The sequence below is a fragment of the Schistocerca serialis genome, chromosome 6 (genome assembly GCF_023864345.2).
Source record: "Schistocerca serialis cubense isolate TAMUIC-IGC-003099 chromosome 6, iqSchSeri2.2, whole genome shotgun sequence".
Taxonomy (NCBI): Eukaryota; Metazoa; Arthropoda; class Insecta; order Orthoptera; family Acrididae; genus Schistocerca; species Schistocerca serialis.
Window position 1 is genome coordinate 601,654,691 of NC_064643.1, and position 21,310 is coordinate 601,676,000.

The window sequence follows — 21,310 nt, forward strand, 5'->3', positions numbered from 1 at the left end:
ATAAATTTACCTGCGCTGCAATGTGGCTGAGAGGTAGATAGCTGACCAAAGAGTCTTCACCATTAGCCAGATCCAGTCTGGAACCCGTGCAATGTGCTGTCCATGTCAAATTGTCATGACTGAGCATCACTCCTTTTGGATTTCCCACAGTTCCTGACTGATGATAAGAAACATTTTTTATTAATTTATGAGAAGATAGTGGTGTCACTTAACTTTTATGACATATGAATGAAAAAAAAAATGTACTAATTTAAACATAAAATAATTGAGAGTCTTTTCTTATAAAACAGTCTCCTAAATTTATTTTTATACAATATTCATTCATGCACCATGTTGTGTAGATGGGATCCTTGAAGAGAACTTCCAAAGGTATAGAATGAGTCCAGATACATATGTACATAGATTCGTAGCCATCAGAGACTAATCCTGATGGCTGAACCAGCTATTATTAAATATCTAATACAGACTAGAGAACAACATGATAAAATTAATATAAATGGTGCTGTTTGTTAGTTATTTTGAATAGCGGCTGTGGATTTATACTATTACTACTACTACTTATTGTCCACAGTTCGTGGCTAGGGGTTAGCACTGCTGCCTCTAGATCGCAGAGTCCTGAGTTCCATTTCCTGGCCAGGTTTGAGACTTTCTTAACTTGAGAATTGGGTGTTTGTTTTATCCTAATCATTTCCTCCCTTATTCATTGACTCACAAGTCACTGAAGTCATGTCATATAGAAAGACTTGCATCAGGCAGCTGAACAACCTCAGGTCTCTTGGCTAATAATACCTTATAATCATTTCATTTTACTACCTTTTAATATTTGTGTGACTACACTTACAATTCTCAAAAGTATAGCATTACCTAATAATTGTACTTTTAGAAGCCTGTCAAGTATGTTACTACAGGTACCTATTTCGTATGCCAGTAGGTAATTTTTATTTATTTGAATTGAACTGGATGGAGGAATGCAATGGCCACCAACTAGGAGTTTCATTTATAGTTTAAACTTTAAAAGTTATTGTAGTTTGTATCCATCAAACTCAGACTGAGTGAAGTGATGCAGTGGTTAGCACAGTGGACTTGTATTTTGGAGGAAAATAGTTCAAATCCACTTTCGGCCATCCTGATTTAGGTTGTACGTGATTACCCCAAATTGCTCTGCAGAAATGCCGGAATGGTGTCTTTGAAAGGACATGGCCAGTTTCCTTCCCCATCCTTGAAACAATCAGAGCTTGTCCTTCACCTCTAATAATCATGATTTTGACAGGATATTAAACTCTAATCTACCTCCTTTTCTTCCAAACTCAAAAATCACTTCTTGTGCTTCTTCGTCTTTCATTATTCTTACTGGTTCTGCTTGCACTAAAGTTAGTGCTTGTTATGGTGATATTCCACCTGAATTGGTAATAATAATATTGTAAGAACAAGTAGTACTGGTTTAATAACCTTTGTTCTCAAATAGATGCCTCTCTTTTAACTTTAGAATGGACAGGCTGGTTCATCCAGACCAAGGCAGATTTTGTTTTAAAAATATCTACTAGAGTACACTTCTTATGAGTAAGACATTCATTGTAGCTTTCAGTTAATGTTCCTAGAGGCCACTACTTGTTTCATCATTCCTCTTCATTCACTAGTTCATTGTTGATGTGGGAAGAAATGTGTTATGGGTCTGAGAGCCCCAGTCCAGCCACTTACTTTAGCTTTTTCTGCTTATGCACAAGCTGTGTCTGTATATGTGCAGATGGATATGTGTGTGTGTGCGAGTGTATACCTGTCCCTTTTTCCCCCCAAGGTAATTCTTTCCGCTCCCGGGATTGGAATGACTCCTTACCCTCTCTCTTAAAACCCACATCCTTTCGTCTTTCCCTCTCCTTCCCTCTTTCCTGATGAAGCAACAGTGGGTTGCGAAAGCTTGAAATTTGTGTGTGTGTTTGTGTTTGTTAGTGTCTCTATCAACGTACCAACGCTTTCATTTGGTAAGTTACATCATCTTTGTTTTTTTATATATATAAAATAAAGGGAAACATTCCATGTAGGAAAAATATATCTAAAAACAAAGATGATGTGACTTACCAAATGAAAGTGCTGGCAGGTCGACGTCTGTATATGTGTGGTTGGATATGTGTGTGTGTGCGAGTGTATACCTGTCCTTTTTTCCTTTTTTCCCCCCTAAGGTAAGTCTTTCCACTCCCGCGATTGGAATGACTCCTTACCCTCTCCCTTAAAACCCACATCCTTTTGTCTTTCCCTCTCCTTCCCTCTTTCCTGACGTCTGCTTGTGTCTGTGTATGTGCGGATGGATATGGGTGTGTGTGCGAGTGTAGATAGCCTTCTCAATATCAGAACCCTTTAGAAATCCAAACTGTGATTTGACAGTATGTTATTTGTGATAAAATGGTTATAAAGCCAATTGTACATTACCTTTTCTAAAATTTTTGAGAATGCTGGCAAAAGTGAAATTAGACGGAAATTTGATGCTGTTTCCTTACCTCCCTTCTTAAACAGTGACTTAACTTCAGCATATTTCAACCATTCAGGAAATATTCCACTCTCTCTGTTCTCAGCTTACACTCTTTTGAATAGTGCACAGAAATAAAAATCCTTTGCATTTCTTACCACACACAAAAAGGGAAATACATTGATAAGTATTCAGATTTAATGACAATTTCACATTGGTGCCATTTGTGCCAAAGGTGTAATTTTGCTGTCATCAGTGCATACACTCAATAAAATTGGTAAAGAAACAGGTACTTTGAAGAAGCCAGAGATTATTATGTTCTGTAACTCAACAAAGAAAGCAGTAAATGTGGTTGATGAAATGTGTTCATAATATAATGTTGAAAAGCAAACAACATGCTGGTCATTGCACACGTTTTACGCCATTTTGAACATTGCTGGTAAAAATGCATTTGTAGCTTACAAAGCAAACAGAGGACTGGATATTTCAAGAAAGCTATTTCTCAAACAACTGTGTTTGGAACCACACAGTGCACAGAGAGCTAGCCAGAAGCATTTCCCGAGGAACATCCACCAGCTGGCAGCACATCTATCTGGGATTACCATTGAGAAGGAAATAACAAGTGACAATTACTTTTTATGAGATCATACTGTGCACTAAATTGTATAATACTATGTGTGACAATCCTAAATTCATAACATGTAAGGATGTGAACTTTTAGAAATCCAAGAAAATGGTTTTAACAGTTCAAGTATGTTTTATACACTGAATAATTTGACTTTCAGAGGAATATGACCTCATTCTTAAATAAATGTATGGTAAATTTAAATACTAATAAACAATATAACAAGTATATTTGACACTGATGTTGAAAATTTTTGTCTTGCTTGTTCTGGAATGTAAATGAAACATTAGGACTGTCGGACCCATCCCATCTCTTTTTGTTACTTTATGTATTTATTTTTGCCCATTCATCTAAGGTTAAAGAAACCAGAAATAGGAAACAATCAAGTGTTGCTAATTATAGTGTTTGGCATTTTACCTTAGCTACACCTGTTTAATGAAATATTTGTCTGTAGAGTAGCCTTGAATGGGTTGATTGAGTAACTAATGAGGAGTTACTGAATCACATTGGGGAAAATTGAAATTTATGGCACAACTAGACTAAAAGAAGGGATTTGTTGGTAAGACATATCCAGAGGCATCAATAAATCATCAATTTAATAAGGGAGGGAAGTGTGGGAGGTAAAAATTATAGAGGGAGACCAAGGGATGAATACAGTAAGCAGGTTGAAATGGATGTGGGTTGCACTAGTTATACAGAGATGAAGAGGCTTGCATATGATAGACCAGCATAGAGAACTTCATCTAACCAGGTTTCAAACTGAAGAGCCCAATGACAATAACATGAATTAATAATTAACTCAACTTTATCAGCTGTTTCTATTTGTTAATGTTTAACTTCACTTCCTTTGATGATTAGATTAACAACACCAACAGCAGTGAATCGTCATACAAATTCATATCAAAATTAACTGACAAATGTAGGTTCTGATAGAAGATCTATTTGTATCATGCAGATGTTTGATATCAGCTTCACATTGTGTGAGTAAGGTGGAAAGGTGGAAGTATAGACAGACATGTGGCACCTGCATACCTGAGGGACTGTTACTGTCATGTGTTTTGTCAAGAAAAGTTAACAGCTTTCTTCCTAGAGACCAACCACTGCCACTATCAATTTACATTTGTGGTTGTAATGTCACGTGGTGATTGATATTGGAAGACTTTTGCTCCAAATATTTGGTGATATCAGCCCCTGCCCATAAAGGATTGTCATTTTAAGAGATGAAGGCTCACTTCACTTGGAGGGTAGCGATTTGCTTTGTTATCACTGCTATCTGCACTTACATGGTAACAGTGGCCTTTTGCAGAAACAGCAGCTATACCTGTAAAAGGATTCACTTCTATAATATATTCTGCTGTCTTTGCTATGGTTTAAAATAATTTTCTGTAAATTATGCAGTCAGATGTTTTTCAGGATGTGACTGGTTATTGCATTATCTACAAGTACTTAAACAGCTGCAGCTACACACAACTACTTAAAAAAACATAGAACACTGAAAATACTCATACACATACATTAACTGTTTGATGCAGTGATATTTTTAGAATAGGGAGACTCAAAATAACACACAGAGCATTAACTTTAAATTACTTCAATAGCCTATAACATCTGTTAAACTGGTATATTGTATTTGTACCTGCATATGTTATTTGTAAGCATAATGAAAGTAGTAACAAATTCACTATTTCAAAAGAAAAATGTTGCTATTTTCCTCCCATTTGTGGTAAATAGCTGACTTTTTAATATGGTTTGCTTGATATTTATATCAGAGTTCTGTCAAAAAAGTAATGGTTTCCTACATGCATGAAGAATAATGGCACATTTTTTAATATTTAATTGAGGCCCATGAGGGAACAGAAGTATTTTTTTGTTGTATAATGTTTCAGTGTAGTTTAAACTTCCTTCAAACTATATGGATTTTGCTGTAATTTGAATTATTTGATAAGCAGTGTTTGCTGTTCACAAATAATTAGAGGCCCAGTCTCCCTTGTTACATAGCACCAGAGTGCCAATTGCCTTAATTAGTTGCCTCTTTATTAAGAACATTCTGTTGCTTGTGTTTTTGCTATCTAATATACAATTTGTTCACGGGTGTACTGGATTTTTTAAAATCTGAGGGTTGCATAACAGACAGTATGTATTTGGTCAGTAATTCTTTCAAGAATAAGAGATAAGTGATGAATTATAATTACACTTACCGTGTATATCAAGGTACAGCATTCATTAACAGCCAAAGTTGATAAAATTTTATCTAACTCAACATCATCTTCTGCATTGCCTAGTGTAATAACATCATCCCACTGGAAAGAAATATAACATTTGCTTATAAACATAAATGAGAGATGAACTGGTTAAGTGTCACAGTTATGATTATAAAAATGAGCCTGTTGTAGCATTTTATTTTGTTAGAATATAATGGATGTATGGGGATAGTGAGAATTGAGAGAACTTCACAGCTTGGTATAGATATGGTATGTTGTTTTTATTGTGTTGCTGTATGTTGTACAGTGGAATTCAAGTGTTAACTTGATATTTATTTCTGCTACTTTTTAAAGCAGCCAGGTTGTGTGTTTTTTGTTGAAGAGAATTAACTGCAATAGCATGCTGCCATTAAATTCTGCATTGCGAGTTGTTCTCACCAATGAAAGGACATCCAAAGTTGATGGAGGTTTATACAGAGAGCCTGCTCTCTCATTTTCATGTCATTCTTCTCCTGAGTATGGTTCACATCTGATAACTTCAACCACAGATGAAAATAATGAGAGGTATTAGATAATTAGTGACTACAGGCTTATGAACTAGCTAACACACGTAGCCCTTTCCATAAGAAAGGGTATGGTTCATATTACATGTATAATTAATTACAAGAAAATTTCTTTTCGAGATGCTGTCAAAACATTATGGTGAAAACAAATTTCTCAGTAGTGTTGTGCCAGTTTGAAAAGGATTCAATAGATTTTGTGCATTGACTTGTTATTGTGGATCGATTGTGAGTCCATTACTTCAGGAGAGAAATGAAACAACACCACAGAAACCAAAGCAGTAGCTGGAATGAAGTTGATTCAGAGTGCTGGAAAGAGTGTGGCATGTTCTCAAAAACAAAATTTTCACTCTGCACCGGAGTGTGCACTGATATGAAACTTCCTGGCAGATTAAAATGTGAACCAGACTGAGACTCAAACTCAGGACCTTTGACCTTTGCAGGCAAGTTCTCTACCATCTGAGCTACCCAAGAGTGCATTATGAACCATCCTCACAGCTTTACTGCTGCCAGTACCTCATCTCCTACCTTTCAAACCTCACAAAAGTTCTCCTGCAAAACTTACAGGACTAGCACTTCTGGAAGAAAGGATATTGTGGAAACATGGCTTACCCATAGCCTGGGGGATGTTTCCAGAATGAAATTTCCACTCTGCAGTGGAGCTGCACACTGATATTAAACTTTGTGGCAGATTAAAATTGCGTGCCAGACTGAAACTCACTTTGAACCTCTGCCTATTGTGGGCAAGTGTTCTACCAGCTGAGCTACCCAAGCATGACTCACAACCTATTCTCACAGCTTTACTTCTGCCATTACCTCATCTCCTACCTTCTAAATTTTACAAAAGTTCTCCTGCAAAGCTAGCTGGTCGTAAGTCATGTATGGGTAGCTCATTTGATTCCCGAGTTCAAGTCTCGGTCTGACACACAATTTTAACCTGCCAGGAAGTTTGATTATGCCATGTGTTTTCTGGGATGCATGAGGAATTCTTCTTATTGATTACCTTCTAAAGTTAAAATGGTAACTGCTGTGTAGGTGTACTGCACAAGTCATCGAGAACCACAGAAAGAGAAGATCTGTGAGAAGAGGCCACTGTTCCAAATGACAAAAAATCAGCTTTCATCAGGACAGTATATTTGCACTCAAAGGTGCTTTGGCTTGGGGAAAACTGGAGAATTTTAAGTACAAATTATTGAAAGAACAGTTGCAATCACCAGGATGGCACCCTCCGGCTTACATCTGTATCTACATGTAAAGATATTTGTGGATGCAAATTTATTTGTCACACACACCAAGACTGTTTGTTGATCTATATTGGAACTACTGTATGTTGAAAACAACTATGCCATAAAATCAAGAATGTTACATCATTCATTCATTCTGTTAGACAAAAGTACCACAACAGCCCAAATATAAGCTGCACTTTTTCACCATTATTTTGCCAAAATTACGGTGTGATTTATTTGGATGATCCTACAAATCCCATATATTTTCCCACCATAGAAATGTCAACTGTCCGTTGCACTAGTTTGTCAGTTTGAAATGAAGCAACAATATCACAGGTACCTGATGTTGTCATATACATGTATCTGAAAGTACTATTTCAACAGACTTACAGAAAGACATCATAAAGCCATCAGCTGGCCTTATGTGTGAGTGAATTTTCTCTTCATGGTGTGTTGTGCCGTGTGTGCAATGCCCTGGATGGTAATGAGGACCCTTTAGAATGAGAGTAATAAAAATTCTGACTCTGACAAGCAATTGCCAGTAAAGAAATTAACAGTGACATCAGTGAGGACAGTGATTAGAAGGTTGGTATTTCTGTGCAATTTACCTACAATACAGCATAAAATTGTGATTAATAGTGATTGTATCACAGTTTTCATAAATGAGTAATGAATTTGACATAAAATTTTCCTCACTGGTTTTCTCTCATTTTCCCCCAATCAGAATTAAGGTTGTAGCTTATATTGAGGACAATGTGGTTGTTTTGTTGTATAATAGTTGTTTACTTTGTTGTATTACATAAACTTACACTCAGCACTCCCTCCTCCTCTGGCTTTCCTTCATACTGCACAATTGCTTTCAGGTGTGGTATTTGGGACCGTATCTGCAGCACTTTGTCAAGTTGTTTCTTGTCCTGTACTACAAATATATTTGCCCGGCTGTTGATGGCACAGTGCAGGCAAGCTTCTGGTGAGTTGGTTGTGTAAATTCCAGCAGCAATTCCCCTGTAACAACAAACACAAATAGTTTTATTTTAGATACTTAAGTTCTTGTTAATCAGACATAAAAAGCATTCCAGTTACTAGAGGCAATACAAGTAGATCAAACTCATTTGAAGAAATGAGTAGAAATAAATGCACATCTGTTTATGGAGCGATAAGACCAATATCTGGTTTAATGCAGTTTTATTAGGACTTAATACCATAACTTCAAAGCACTTCCAAGATCCACTTCAACGAAAATATCCTTACTAAGGGTCTGTAGTATGAGAACTAACTAACCTATGTGAGAGAAGATTTTTCAAGTTATTTTTAGTTTTAGTGGTATACGAACATGAAGTGTCATGCAGTCTCTCTTCTGTTGGTGAGTTCAATAAGGCAATTTGTAATAGTGCATTATATGCTGCAAAATGTATAATCATGATTGTGAAACTCAAGTTGTTAACCTTGAGTGCTACTTGCTATCCAACCAGAACTACAAAAGAACTGTAGCAGCAAGAAGTTTCAATATACATAATACATAAACTTTCAATATCCTATCATCAGGAGAAAGGTGGGAAAAAGTCTTACAATTAGATGAGCCAACCAAAAGTTCAAGAAATTCTCTAGCATCTTCAGTGATTACTTTGATATTGCATTCCCTTTCAAAACACAAGTAATATGAGGCACAATTTCGAAATCAAATAGGTGGATAACAACAGGTACCAAAATCTCAAGTCAAGAAAAAGAGACTTACTCAGATAAAGGAAAAATAGTAACATACCCCAACTTCTGAACAGTTACATTCAGAAATATATTCCAATCTGCAAATAAGTGATGTGTCAGGAAAGAAAGGGCCAATGATAAGTTCATAACAGAATCAACAAATAAAAGCAAAGCAGTATGGATCAGCAAATAAAAGCCAAGCAGTATGGAAAGTAAGAAAGAAGGAAGCAAATAAAGTGTCCCCAAAAATAAAAAATATGACAATCATGAGAACAAGAGTCTAATTAATTCCCAACACATCACAAATCTTTTCAGCCATTGCTATGCAGATATCAAAAATAATTTAATAGTCAGTAGTAGAACAGATACTAGAAAGAAACAGAAAAAAGTGCAGTCATGTCCCTCTTCAGTCTATGTTTATGGAACAATTTCAGATGTAATCATCCATGTTGCATCAACTCTTAAGAAAATATTTTCAGGAATTTATGGTATTCTGATTGCATAATAAAGCAATGTAAGGTAAACATTTCACTACAACTTTCAGACATAGTCCAATCATCTTTTCTGACAGTCATATTTCCAGACTGTTCAAAAATTGATAATTTTGTCCTTGTTCGTAAGAAAATGCCTTGTTATCAGGCTTTAGTAAAATCATAGGAAAGGTAATGTATAATAGGTTAATGAAATTTGTAGAGGAAAACAAAATGGTTACTGACACTCAGCATGAATTCAGGAAAAATAAATCAACAACTAGTGCCAACTATGATTTTATAAACAATGCCCTGAAAACAACGGGCAAAAAACAAATTGCCACTGGCATTTCTCTAGACTTAAGTAAAGCCTTCAACATACTGGACTGGAACGTACTGTTGGACAAGCTCTAAGCATATGGAAGTAAAGGCACTGCACTAAAATACTTTTTTTTGCAAATGACACAAGCATCCTTATTACAGGAAACACCTCAAGTCAGCTGCAAGCAACTGTAAATAAATCTACAGCACAGCTAAATCTATATCTACATCTACTCAGCAAACCACCATAAGGACATGGCAGAGGGTACGTTCCATTGTACCAGTTATTAGGGTTTCCTCCTGTTCCATTCACATATGGAGAGCAGGAAGAATGACTGTCTCATTGCCTCTGTGCATGCAGTAATTATTCTAGTATTATCCTCACAATACTTATGCAAGTGATATGTAGGTGGTTGTAGTGTATTCCTAGAATAATCATTTAAAGTTGCTTCTTGAAACTTTGTCAATAGACTTTCTCAGGATAGTTTACGTCTATCTTCAAGAGTCTTCTGGTTCAGTTCCTTCAGTATTTCTGTAACACTCTCCCACAGATTAAGCAAACCTGTGACCGTTTGTGCTGCCCTTCCCTTGGTGCCTAGAGCTTTGTTCAATTTTAATGATTTCCGCTGTTTTTCAACACCACTGTGACATTAATACTTACTTCATTCATCTTTTCAGTAGTATGAGGATTAAATTGGGGCAATTCTCCCAGATGATCCTTCGTAAAGGAACATTTTAAAATGGAGTTGAGCATTTCAGCTTTTGCTTTTCTATTTTGCTTTGCCCAATTTCAGTTTCTGTCCCTTTCACCAGAGACTGGATGCTAATTTTGGTGCAGTAATCTCTGTTTCTTTAGAAGTTTCTTTACAGCAACTGCATACCATGGATGTTCCCCTCATTATGAACTGTTCTACTAGATACATATCTGTCCAGTGTAAGGTCAGCTATTATTTTAAAGTTGAGCCAGAGTTCCTCTGCATGTCCCTGTGCTGCGCTGAAAGTTTCGAGTTCCTCATTGAGATATGACACTACTGATCTTTTATCTTTACATATGACCAGAAATTCTTTGGGTTCTATGAAACATTATTTGACAACATTCTGCTACAGTAGTCAATGAAGGTATTACACAATGCTCTCTTGACAGCCAAACGCTTTTCATTCAGCATCTCTCTATCTGCTGCCCTATGCTTTGTTTTACACCTATGATGCAGTAATCTCTGTTTCTTTAGAAGTTTGTGTACTGTGACTGTATACCATGGATATTACCCTCATTATGAACTGTTCTACTGGATACATATCTGTCTAGCTATTATTTTAAACTTGACCCAGAGTTCCTTCTGCGATGTGCTACTGATCTTTTATCTAGTTTACTGAACATTGGCTCCTTGAAGTACACAGAAAGGTCATCTGGATTGTTAAGTTACACAAGTAGGTAGGCATCAATGGCAAGTTACATCCCTTGAGGCAATGCATCCCACTTGCCAACTGAGCACCAGTCAAGCAGATGAAGGTATTCTTGTGCTGGAGATATTAACATTGGATGAAATGGGGTCCTTGGTATGTCTGCCTACATGTATTAGTCAGGAGCTGTACTGCTATCTACTATCCATTCAAGTACATCCTTTGTTTTCTTTCAGCACACCATGGCTGATCTTTAGCTTCAGCAAGACAGTGCAACACCCATAAGACCAAAATAGTGTCAAAATGGTTTGAGGAGCACTCCATCAATGTGAGGGTGCAAGTGTACCCTGTTCCCATCCCACCACCAAAAGTTGCCTAACCTTATTCCAGTTGAGCATATTTGGAACACAGTCAAGCAATACGTGCACACCTTGGATCCCGCTCTGATCAATCTCCACAAGTTGTGGACATTGGTTGTGCATTCATTGATCAGGATAGCTCTCCAATACATTTAAGGTGTTGCTGAGTCCATGCTATATTACATCACTATGAAAGCAGGTGCTGCACATTACTAGTTGGATGTGGTGTCTAATTCAATTGCTCATGAGTGTTATAGTGCCCATGTAATTATCAGGGAATTAGTATGCTAAGTCTGCAGTAAAGTTCTTGTTTGTAATGATGCTGTTCACTCTCTTGTTATCAGATTAATATGATAATTGATAATACAATCATACCTGTATAATAAAAATTTGTGTGAGAAGTAACAACTATTTGCAACTGAGCAGTAGCCAGGATATTATGAGTAACATTAAAACTACATGTACTTCTTTGTGTGGTTATCGACTGCCCAACTATTTTAAAAACTATATTTATGACAGTTTGCAACTCACTTACTCTGCCCTTTCAACCTCTACTAACAACTACACACATAGTATATTGAAACAGTAACTAAGCTACAACAAAAGCATTTATTCTCTTTAAAATGTCTGTAAGAAATTAAGAACTACATGCTACTTAATGAGAATATTTCAGAGATGCTGCAACAAAGATTTTCTGTAAACTCTGTATTATGCCTATATATATTCACAACTGAAATATGAAGTTATTTTCTGGGGTAACTCTTCCCTTAGCCAAAAGTTCTTTAGGCTACAAAAAAGAATTATAAGAATAATGTGAGGTGTAAAATGGAACAAAACCTATAGACCACTCTCTAAAAAGCTATAAATCCTCCAACTTCCATGTATATATGTGTGTGTGTGTGTGAGACAATCTTGTTTGTGAAAAGATACACAATGTAAAATCCCACTCTCTTCCAGAAAATTGAAATTTTGACTCCAATAACACCAGACATGAAGGAAACTTTCATTTAGACCTCACCAACACCACCCTGAATAAAAAAGGAACCCTGTATTATGGGGAAGTTATTTATAATAAACTTACCCCACAAATTAAAGCAATAAATGGCCTGGCTAATTTCAAATCAACTGCCAAGTCATATTTGACTTATCACTGCTTCTATAGCCTCCATGTGTTCTTTCAGGAAGTTCACTAATGATTTGTGTCTTTGCCTTAGTGATGTATCATATAAATGTTGCTAAAACTTTAATGTTTTACATGTAAATGTTGCTGTAATACAAATATTAATCTGCTAGCATAGTACATGCTCTTTCTGCTTTAAAATATCTTCTCCTTATTTTTGTACAATATTTTCTCTGCATATTGTAACTCAGTGATCATTTAATGTAGAAATAATGAAATTAATGCAAATTTAATATTATATTTTGTTATACATTCACTTGTCTACATCAGAATGTACTATTTGTGTACTATATTATTACCAGGACCAATAAAACTCTATTCTATTCTACTGTACTATACTGTACATACCCAGCATATATTGCAGCCAAATCAGCAATGAACCATTCTGGTGAATTGAATCCAAGAATACAAACAGAATGATGCCTTTCTAGACCAAGTTTGATGAATGCTTTGGCACAAGACCGTACATAAAATTCGTAGTCTCTGTAACAGAAAATAAAATCATTTGTAAAACAAACCTATTCATCTTCAAAATGACAAGCAAACTTTTAACTGGAAGCTCACGCATCTTTTTCAGAGAGCTCTCCAGTCACATGTGACACAGTACGGTTACTTTATTTTTACTGCTCTCAACTAAATCTACTGTATTTTGCTCAGTTCAAGATCAAAATTGCTTTTTGCTTTACTACTATACTAATTATTTAATGGCTCATTTTTTATTCCTCGTAATTTTGTGTAAAGGGCATCAGTAAATGTCAATCAGACATAATGCAAAAATTGAGAAGCTACAGTACTAAGAAATATTAAAAATATATCTTCTTAGCACTCCTACAAATTATCTAACTATTCAGATTAAAGAGGTGAGGATTCCTGTTACTGTGTGACACTAACAATGTTCATTGTAAGCCTGTCTTTGCTCTTACGGCAAAAAGGTAAATGTTGTTATACGATAAATATCAATGTGGTCATGTAGCTATTTAGCCAGCAATAAGAGATAAAAAGCAGACATTTAATGTCACTGAGGAAGCTGCAATATTTTTCTCCCAAAATAGTAGTTTTATTGCTGATTTTATTATGTTAAACTTGACTTAACAGACTCTGTTTATGGCAGTTGACCTTAGTTCATTATTAATACACTACCTAATAGCTATTTTACTTTGTTTAGTGTATCTTCACTTGTTCTACATTCTTGAGCATATTTTGTGGTTCTGTTGGACAGAGTGAATAAATAAATTAATTAATCAATATTGGTATATGTTTTGTGTGTGTGCAAACAAATCTAACTTCAGTAGTACACAATTATGCTAGGGGAGTGTTTCAGAAGCCAACAACTGTGCAACATTTCTTGCATGACATGGGACATCTTCACCATTAACTGGAATTTGTGTGATGGACAAGAATTAACTAATACTCAGGACACATACATGAAACCCACATGGAGATTTATATTGTGGCAAACCTGATAACAACGCAGTTTGTATGTGAAAAGAAAACAGGTAACATGTGGATGCCTGGTTTGTTGTAGAATGTCATTAATGAATGTTCAGCAGAAATGAAAGTATGTTTGGCTGTGCTATAACAAAGACATGGTTCATTAATATTGCCAGTAAATAGCTGATATAATCCCAGAGCAGAGTGCACTCTGCCTCACTGTATTATTGTTTTTTCGCGTGTTAACTTGACTCCTCTCTGCACTGTATTGAATCTGCTCTGGCCTTGTGCTTGAATTGTGAATCAAACTTCAGAACAGTTTCTGCATTAAAGTAATTTACACTTTAGGTGTGCACTTATTTGTGTGTGTAGTTGCTGTAATGCAGTTTTGTCTAGTGCAACAATTATGACTTAGTCCAGTAGCTTAATAATATGAACAGTTTACTTTTAAATCTGCCTGTCTGTCATTCAAAGTCATTTGAAAAGTCTTGCACTCTGCTCATGGGTGACCACTACAGTGGTATGATCAAGTTGAAATTCATGTCAGTTGTGAGCAAGACATTAGGTGTGATGGTCATATATGTGTTTGCTGGTTAGTGTGACTGTGTCACGTGTAATTTAGTTTTAAAATGGAAGGTGAAACTGAGTCAGGTCAGATTACACATAGTGACATAAAAATTGAATCCCTACATCGAAAGAACCCAACGGAAATTTACAACACATTGAGAGAGTGAATGGGAATACTGTAGCGGATTGTAGTGCATTATCATTGTGGTCTGCTTGTTTTTGTGAAGATCAGGTAAGGACTGAGGACAATCCAAGAAGTGTAAGGTCATCAACTGCTTCAGACTAGACCTCTCTGGTCACTGTTAATGACATTTCAAGAGAGAATTGGCAAAAAACGGTATTGAACTGAAGGAAAACATTTTATGAAAAGGATTATCACACCTGATGAAACCTGTATACGAGATTTTGAGCCAGAACTGAAGTTTCAGTCATCATAATGTGAAAGTTCCAACTCTCCATGCCCAAAAAAATTCTGCCACCAGCAACCAAAGGTGAAACTGATTATGATCTATTCATGTGACTTGAATGGAGTCATAGCTGTAAATAGAGCACCCTAGGGTAAGTCTGTAACAGGCACCTATCACAAGCTGTTTCTGCAAACTATTTTGTGCCAGAAAATTTGTCAAAGAAGGTCCGTCATGATTGCATCTCATGTTCTTGTTGTCCTTGATAATACAAGACCACATATTGCCCTATCAGTATGAGAAACACTCGACAAATATGAATGAGGAACAGTACCACGCTCCCTCCCCCTCTGCCACCACCACCACCACCACCACCACCATAGTCGTGATATGAGTGCAACCAGGCTTTGATTTGTTTCTCGAATTGAAGGAGCAACTCTATGGAGAAAGTTTTGATACAATATATAAAGCTTACAGTGAGGTGACCCAACCAATCAGACAGCTCTGCAATGAAGATGCCCTGTCCAGAATACAGAATTTTCCAAAACATTGGAAAGCTGTTATAAGCAAGAATGGAGATTATATTGAAGACCTGTAAAGTTGTTTTATAAAATAGATTATATTTTCTTCAGTTCTGTCTTTCAGTGTGCAGAACTTTTGAAATACCCTCATACAATGGGTTAATATCACTTCATCTTTACATTTTAATGAATAGGATTTTTTGCCAGTGGTTATTTCCCAGAATGTCTAAAACTGGCAGTTGTTATTCCCATACTAAAAAAGAGTGACAAACCATATACTTAAAATTGTTGTCTAATTTTCTGGTTTGTACCTTTTCCAAAATCATTTAATATTTCTGTTAAATAATAACATCTTCACCAAGTCTCAGTATCTTACAGTTCTGAAATGTCATGGTCAAAGCTGCTGAAAATGTAATTTCTTTTTCGCAAACCTCTTTTGCGTCAAACGTATCTTGAAGATGCACTAGGTATAAGGATGTTTGAACAATAATGCCTGAAACAAGAGGCTTTTTACACACTTATGGAATTTGTAAACGGTTGAAGAGATAATCTAAATTACTAAATAAGTCATTAGATTCATTGTATCTTCATTTCACTCTCAGAGCAGTGAAGTCTGAGAATAACAATGTGAAATTACTTTGACTTGTGATTGATAAAAGACTGGCATAGGATGGACACATATATTACTTAAGCAGCAAACTAACAAGTGTGTTATTTTTATTACACAAATTGAGACAAAATGTCAATAAGAATCTGCTAATTTACTCTCAGTATGCGTTCTTCTACTCACACTTGCAATATGGAATATTGTTGTGAGGAAATGCACATTTTTCATTGACAGAAGAAAGCCATTAGATTTATTCTAAGTCTGCCTGCCAGAGGTATTTGCAGAGGTCAGTTCAGAACACACAATATAATGACAGTCCCCAGCTTTTGCATGCATCTATAGTTGTACAATTTATGCTAAGGAAAACTTAAACAAACTTAGACTAAGAAATAGCCATATAAGAGATTTACCATCCTCAAAACATTTGCATAGACATAACAGCAATAAACAAATGTGCCATGAACACATAGTTGTAAGTATCATGAAAATTTGTGTTTAATAATCATAGAGTTAGAATTATGCATTGATATACATGTAAATAAGTATAAGAGTATCATTGCTGCAAATAACCATAAGTAATTGTAAACTATAAATGTATATAATCAATATGTATATGTACGTAATTGATATACACTTGTAATTAAGCATTTGTGTATGTGTGTGTGTGTATCAAGTATTCCAGTAACTACACTGAAGTGCCAAAAGAAACTTTTACAGGAAGCACATTCAAATACAGAGATATGTAGACAGACAGAATACAACACTGTGGTTGGCAATGCCTATATAAGACAAGTGTCTGGTGCAGTTGTTAGATCAGTTACTTCCTCTACAATGGCAGGTTATCAAACATTTAAGTGAATTTGAATGTGGTATTATAGTCAGTGCATGACCGATGGGACACAGCATCTCTAAGCTAGTGATGAAGTGTGGATTTTCCCACATGACCATTTCATATCAGGAACCTCGTAAAACGTCAAATCTCTGACATTGCTGTGACTGGAAAAAGATCCTGCAAGAACAGGACCAACAATGACTGAAGAGAATCATTCAGCATGACAGAAGTGCAACCCTTCTGCAAAAGTGTTGCAGATTTCAATGCTGGGCAATCAATAAGTGTCAGTGTGCGAACCATTCAACAGTGTTTGTTAACAAAGAGACCTGTAGTTATGAGGTTGAAGTAATAGATACTGGTTTCTCTGACCACATGGCAATTAAGCTCTTACTAAAAACTATGGTTAGGAAAAAACATGGCAGTGGAAACTATATAGAAACAAGATATATTAATGGAAGTAGCCTTTGGAATTTTCATAGCATGTTGCATAGTGTTAAATGGGACAGAGACCCAAACAGAACTGTAGACCCTAAATATCAGTCATTTTTCTCTGATTATAATTACTGCTTTGATATTGCTCCCCACCTCCCTCAGAAAAGTAAAAATCTCTCTCAAATTGAATTCATGGTTAACTGCAGAAATTAAAAAATGTGCAGGTACTCTTAGAAATCTGGGTTGGCATTCAAAGCGTAATGCAGCATTAAAGCCACAGCTTAGATGCTGCAGAAAAGTTATTCATGCATAAAAAATACAATGATTTAATTATCAGAAAAGACAGCAATAAAACCAAATCAGTTTGGAAGGTCATAAACCATAAGATTGGTAAATCCGAAGTGACAAACAATAATCTTATGATAAAAAAGGGAGGAAAAGTTGGTGAAGACCCTCAATGTGTTGCCAATATGTTCAATGACTACTACATTAGCAGTGCTCAAAATCTTATCGAGAACCTGGGGAACTTGAAAGGTAGTAAGTCAAAAGCTCCCACAAATGAAAAGACCATGTTTTTGTTCCCAGCTACACATTCAGAAGTAAGAAATGCAATTAATAAACTGAAGAATAAAATGTCCTATGGATGTGATGATATTTCTGATAAGGTCATAAAACATAGTACAAACACAATAATATCTGAACTAGTTGATATTATTAAGACACTTAAAAAATCAATGATAAAGTCACTTTATAAAAAAGACTGTCCATGTACCATACAAAATTATAGACCATTGTCACAACTGTCAGGTTTTGCTAATGTAAGTGAGAGGATTATGTATGAGAGACTGTTGAGTTTCCTAAACAAATGCAAAATTATAACCAATACACAGAATGGGTTCATGAAAAACAGGTCTACAGAAACAGCTGTATATCACTTCTTGGAACAGGTTTTAACTGTAGTGGATAATGAGGACTTAAACTGTGGAATATTTTTAGATCCATCCAAGGCATTTGACCTCATCAGCTATGATATTTTGCTAGAGAAACTGTATTGGTATGGAGTATATGGAAAAGCATACAACTGGTTTCAATCGAATCTGTGCAACAGATATCAAAGTGTTGAAATAATACATAATGCCACAAAACATTACTCAACGTATCTGAAAGTCAACTGTGGTGTATCCCAGGGTTCTGTTCTAGGCCCTGTGCTCTTCTTAGTTTTTATTAATGATTTTCCTAACTGTCTAACAAGAGCAGAATCAGTACTTTTTGCAGATGATACGAGCCTTTTTATCAAAGGAGTTAAAGAAGCTGACCTACAAGAAAAAATAAGTTCAACAATGAATGAAGCAGCTGAATGGTTCAAGGACAATTACTTAATTATAAATGACAAAAAACCACTTGGATGAATTTTAAGTACATAAGGAACAAATCCCCCCATGAACCATGGACCTTGCCGTTGGTGGAGAGGCTTGCGTGCCTCAGCGATACAGATGGCCGTACCGTAGGTGCAGCCACAACGGAGGGGTATCTGTTGAGAGGCCAGACAAACATGTGGTTCCTGAAGAGGGGCAGCAGCCTTTTCAGTAGTTGCAGGGGCAACAGTCTGGATGATGGACTTATCTGGCCTTGTAACATTAACCAAAACGGCCTTGCTGTGCTGGTACTGCGAACGGCTGAAAGCAAGGGGGAACTACAGCCGTAATTTTTCCCGAGGAAATGCAGCTTTACTGTATGATTAAATGATGATGGCGTCCTCTTGGGTAAAATATTCCGGAGGTAAAATAGTCCCCCATTTGGATCACCGGGCGGGGACTACTCAAGAGGACGTCGTTATCAGGAGAAAGAAAACTGGTGTTCTACGGATCGGAGCGTGGAATGTCAGATCCCTTAATCGGGCAGGTAGGTTAGAAAATTTAAAAAGGGTAATGGATAGGTTAAAGTTAGATTAGTGGGAATTAGTGAAGTTCGGTGGCAGGAGGAACAAGACTTTTGGTCAGGTGAATACAGGGTTATAAATATAAAATCAAATAGGGGTAATGCAGGAGTAGGTTTAATAATGAATAAAAAAATAGGAGTGCGGGTTAGCTACTACAAACAGCATAGTGAACGCATTATTGTGGCCAAGATAGACACAAAGCCCACGCCTACTACAGTAGTACAAGTTTATATGCCAACTAGCTCTGCAGATGATGAAAAAATAGATGAAATGTATGACGAGATAAAAGAAATTATTCAGGTAGTGAAGGGAGACGAAAATTTAATAGTCATGGGTGACTGGAATGCAAGAGTAGGAAAAGGGAGAGAAGTAACATAGTAGGTGAATATGGATTGGGGCTACGAAATGAAAGAGGAAGCCACCTTGTAGAATTTTGCGCAGAGCATAACTTAATCATAGCTAACACTTGGTTTAAGAATCATGAAAGAATGTTGTATACCTGGAAGAATCCTGGAGATACTAAAAGGTATCAGATAGATTATATAATGGTAAGACAGAGATTTAGGAACCAGGTTTTAAATTGTAAGACATTTCCAGGGGCAGATGTGGATTCTGACCACAATCTATTGGTTATGAACTGCAGATTGAAACTGAAGAAACTGCAAAAAGGTGGGAATTTAAGGAGTTGGGACCTGGATAAACTGAAAGAACCAGAGGTTGTAGAGAGTTTCAGGGAGAGCATAAGGGAACAATTGACAGGAATGGGGGAAAGAAATACAGTAGAAGAAGAATGGGTAGCTCTGAGGGATGAAGTAGTGAAGGCAGCAGACGATCAAGTAGGTAAAAAGACGAGGGCTAATAGAAATCCTTGGGTAACAGAAGAAATATTGAATTTAATTGATGAAAGGAGAAAATATAAAAATGCAGTACATGAAGCAGGCAAAAAGGAATACAAACGTCTCAAAAATGAGATCGACAGGAAGTGCAAAATGGCTAAGCAGGGATGGCTAGAGGACAAATGTAAGGATGTAGAGGCTTGTCTCACTAGGGGTAAGATAGATACTGCCTACAGGAAAATTAAAGAGACCTTTGGAGAGGAGAGAACCACTTGTATGAATATCAAGAACTCAGATGGAAACCCAGTTCTAAGCAAAGAAGGGAAGGCAGAAAGGTGGAAGGAGTATATAGAGGGTTTATACAAGGGCGATGTGCTTGAGGACAATATTATGGAAATGGAAGTGGATGTAGATGAAGACGAAATGGGAGATAAGATACTGCGTGAAGAGTTTGACAGAGCACTGAAAGACCAGAGTTTGACAGAGCACTGAAAGACCTGAGTCGAAACAAGGCCCCGGGAGTAGACAACATTCCATTAGAACTACTGATGGCCTTGGGAGAGCCAGTCAAGACAAAACTCTACCATCTGGTGAGCAAGATGTATGAGACAGGCGAAATACCCTCAGACTTCAAGAAGAATATAATAATTCCAATCCCAAAGAAAGCAGGTGCTGACAGATGTGAAAATTACCGAACTATCAGTTTAATAAGTCACAGCTGCAAAATACTAACGCGAATTCTTTACAGACGAATGGAAAAACTGGTAGAAGCGGACCTCGGGGAAGATCAGTTTGGATTCCGCAGAAATGTTGGAACACGTGAGGCAATACTAACCTTATGACTTATCTTAGAAGAAAGGTTGAGGAAAGGCAAACCTACATTTCTAGCATTTGTAGATTTAGAGAAAGCTTTTGACAATGTTAACTGGAATACTCTCTTTCAAATTCTGAAGGTGGTAGGGGTAAAATACAGGGAGCGAAAGGCTATTTACAATTTGTACAGAAACCAGATGGCAGTTATAAGAGTCGAGGGGCATGAAAGGGAAGCAGTGGTTGGGAAAGGAGTGAGACAGGGTTGTAGCCTCTCCCCGATGTTATTCAATCTGTATATTGAGCAAGCAGTAAAGGAAGCAAAAGAAAAATTCGGATTAGGTATTAAAATTCATGGAGAAGCAGTAAAAACTTTGAGGTTCGCCGATGACATTGCAATTCTGTCAGACAGCAAAGGACTTG

General features: G+C 36.5%; 1 protein-coding gene across 1 annotated transcript in view; it reads right to left on the reverse strand.

The window, feature by feature from the left end:
* Window positions 1-21,310, reverse strand: part of LOC126485156 (very long-chain-fatty-acid--CoA ligase bubblegum) — a 181,954-nt gene that overhangs the window by 32,543 nt on the left and 128,101 nt on the right. Inside the window, exons 5-8 of the mRNA XM_050108827.1 lie at window positions 12,857-12,991; window positions 7,883-8,078; window positions 5,285-5,386; window positions 11-157 (exon numbers count right to left, since the gene is read on the reverse strand). Coding sequence (XP_049964784.1) covers window positions 11-157; window positions 5,285-5,386; window positions 7,883-8,078; window positions 12,857-12,991 — 580 coding nt within the window. The remainder of the gene's footprint in view (window positions 1-10; window positions 158-5,284; window positions 5,387-7,882; window positions 8,079-12,856; window positions 12,992-21,310) is intronic.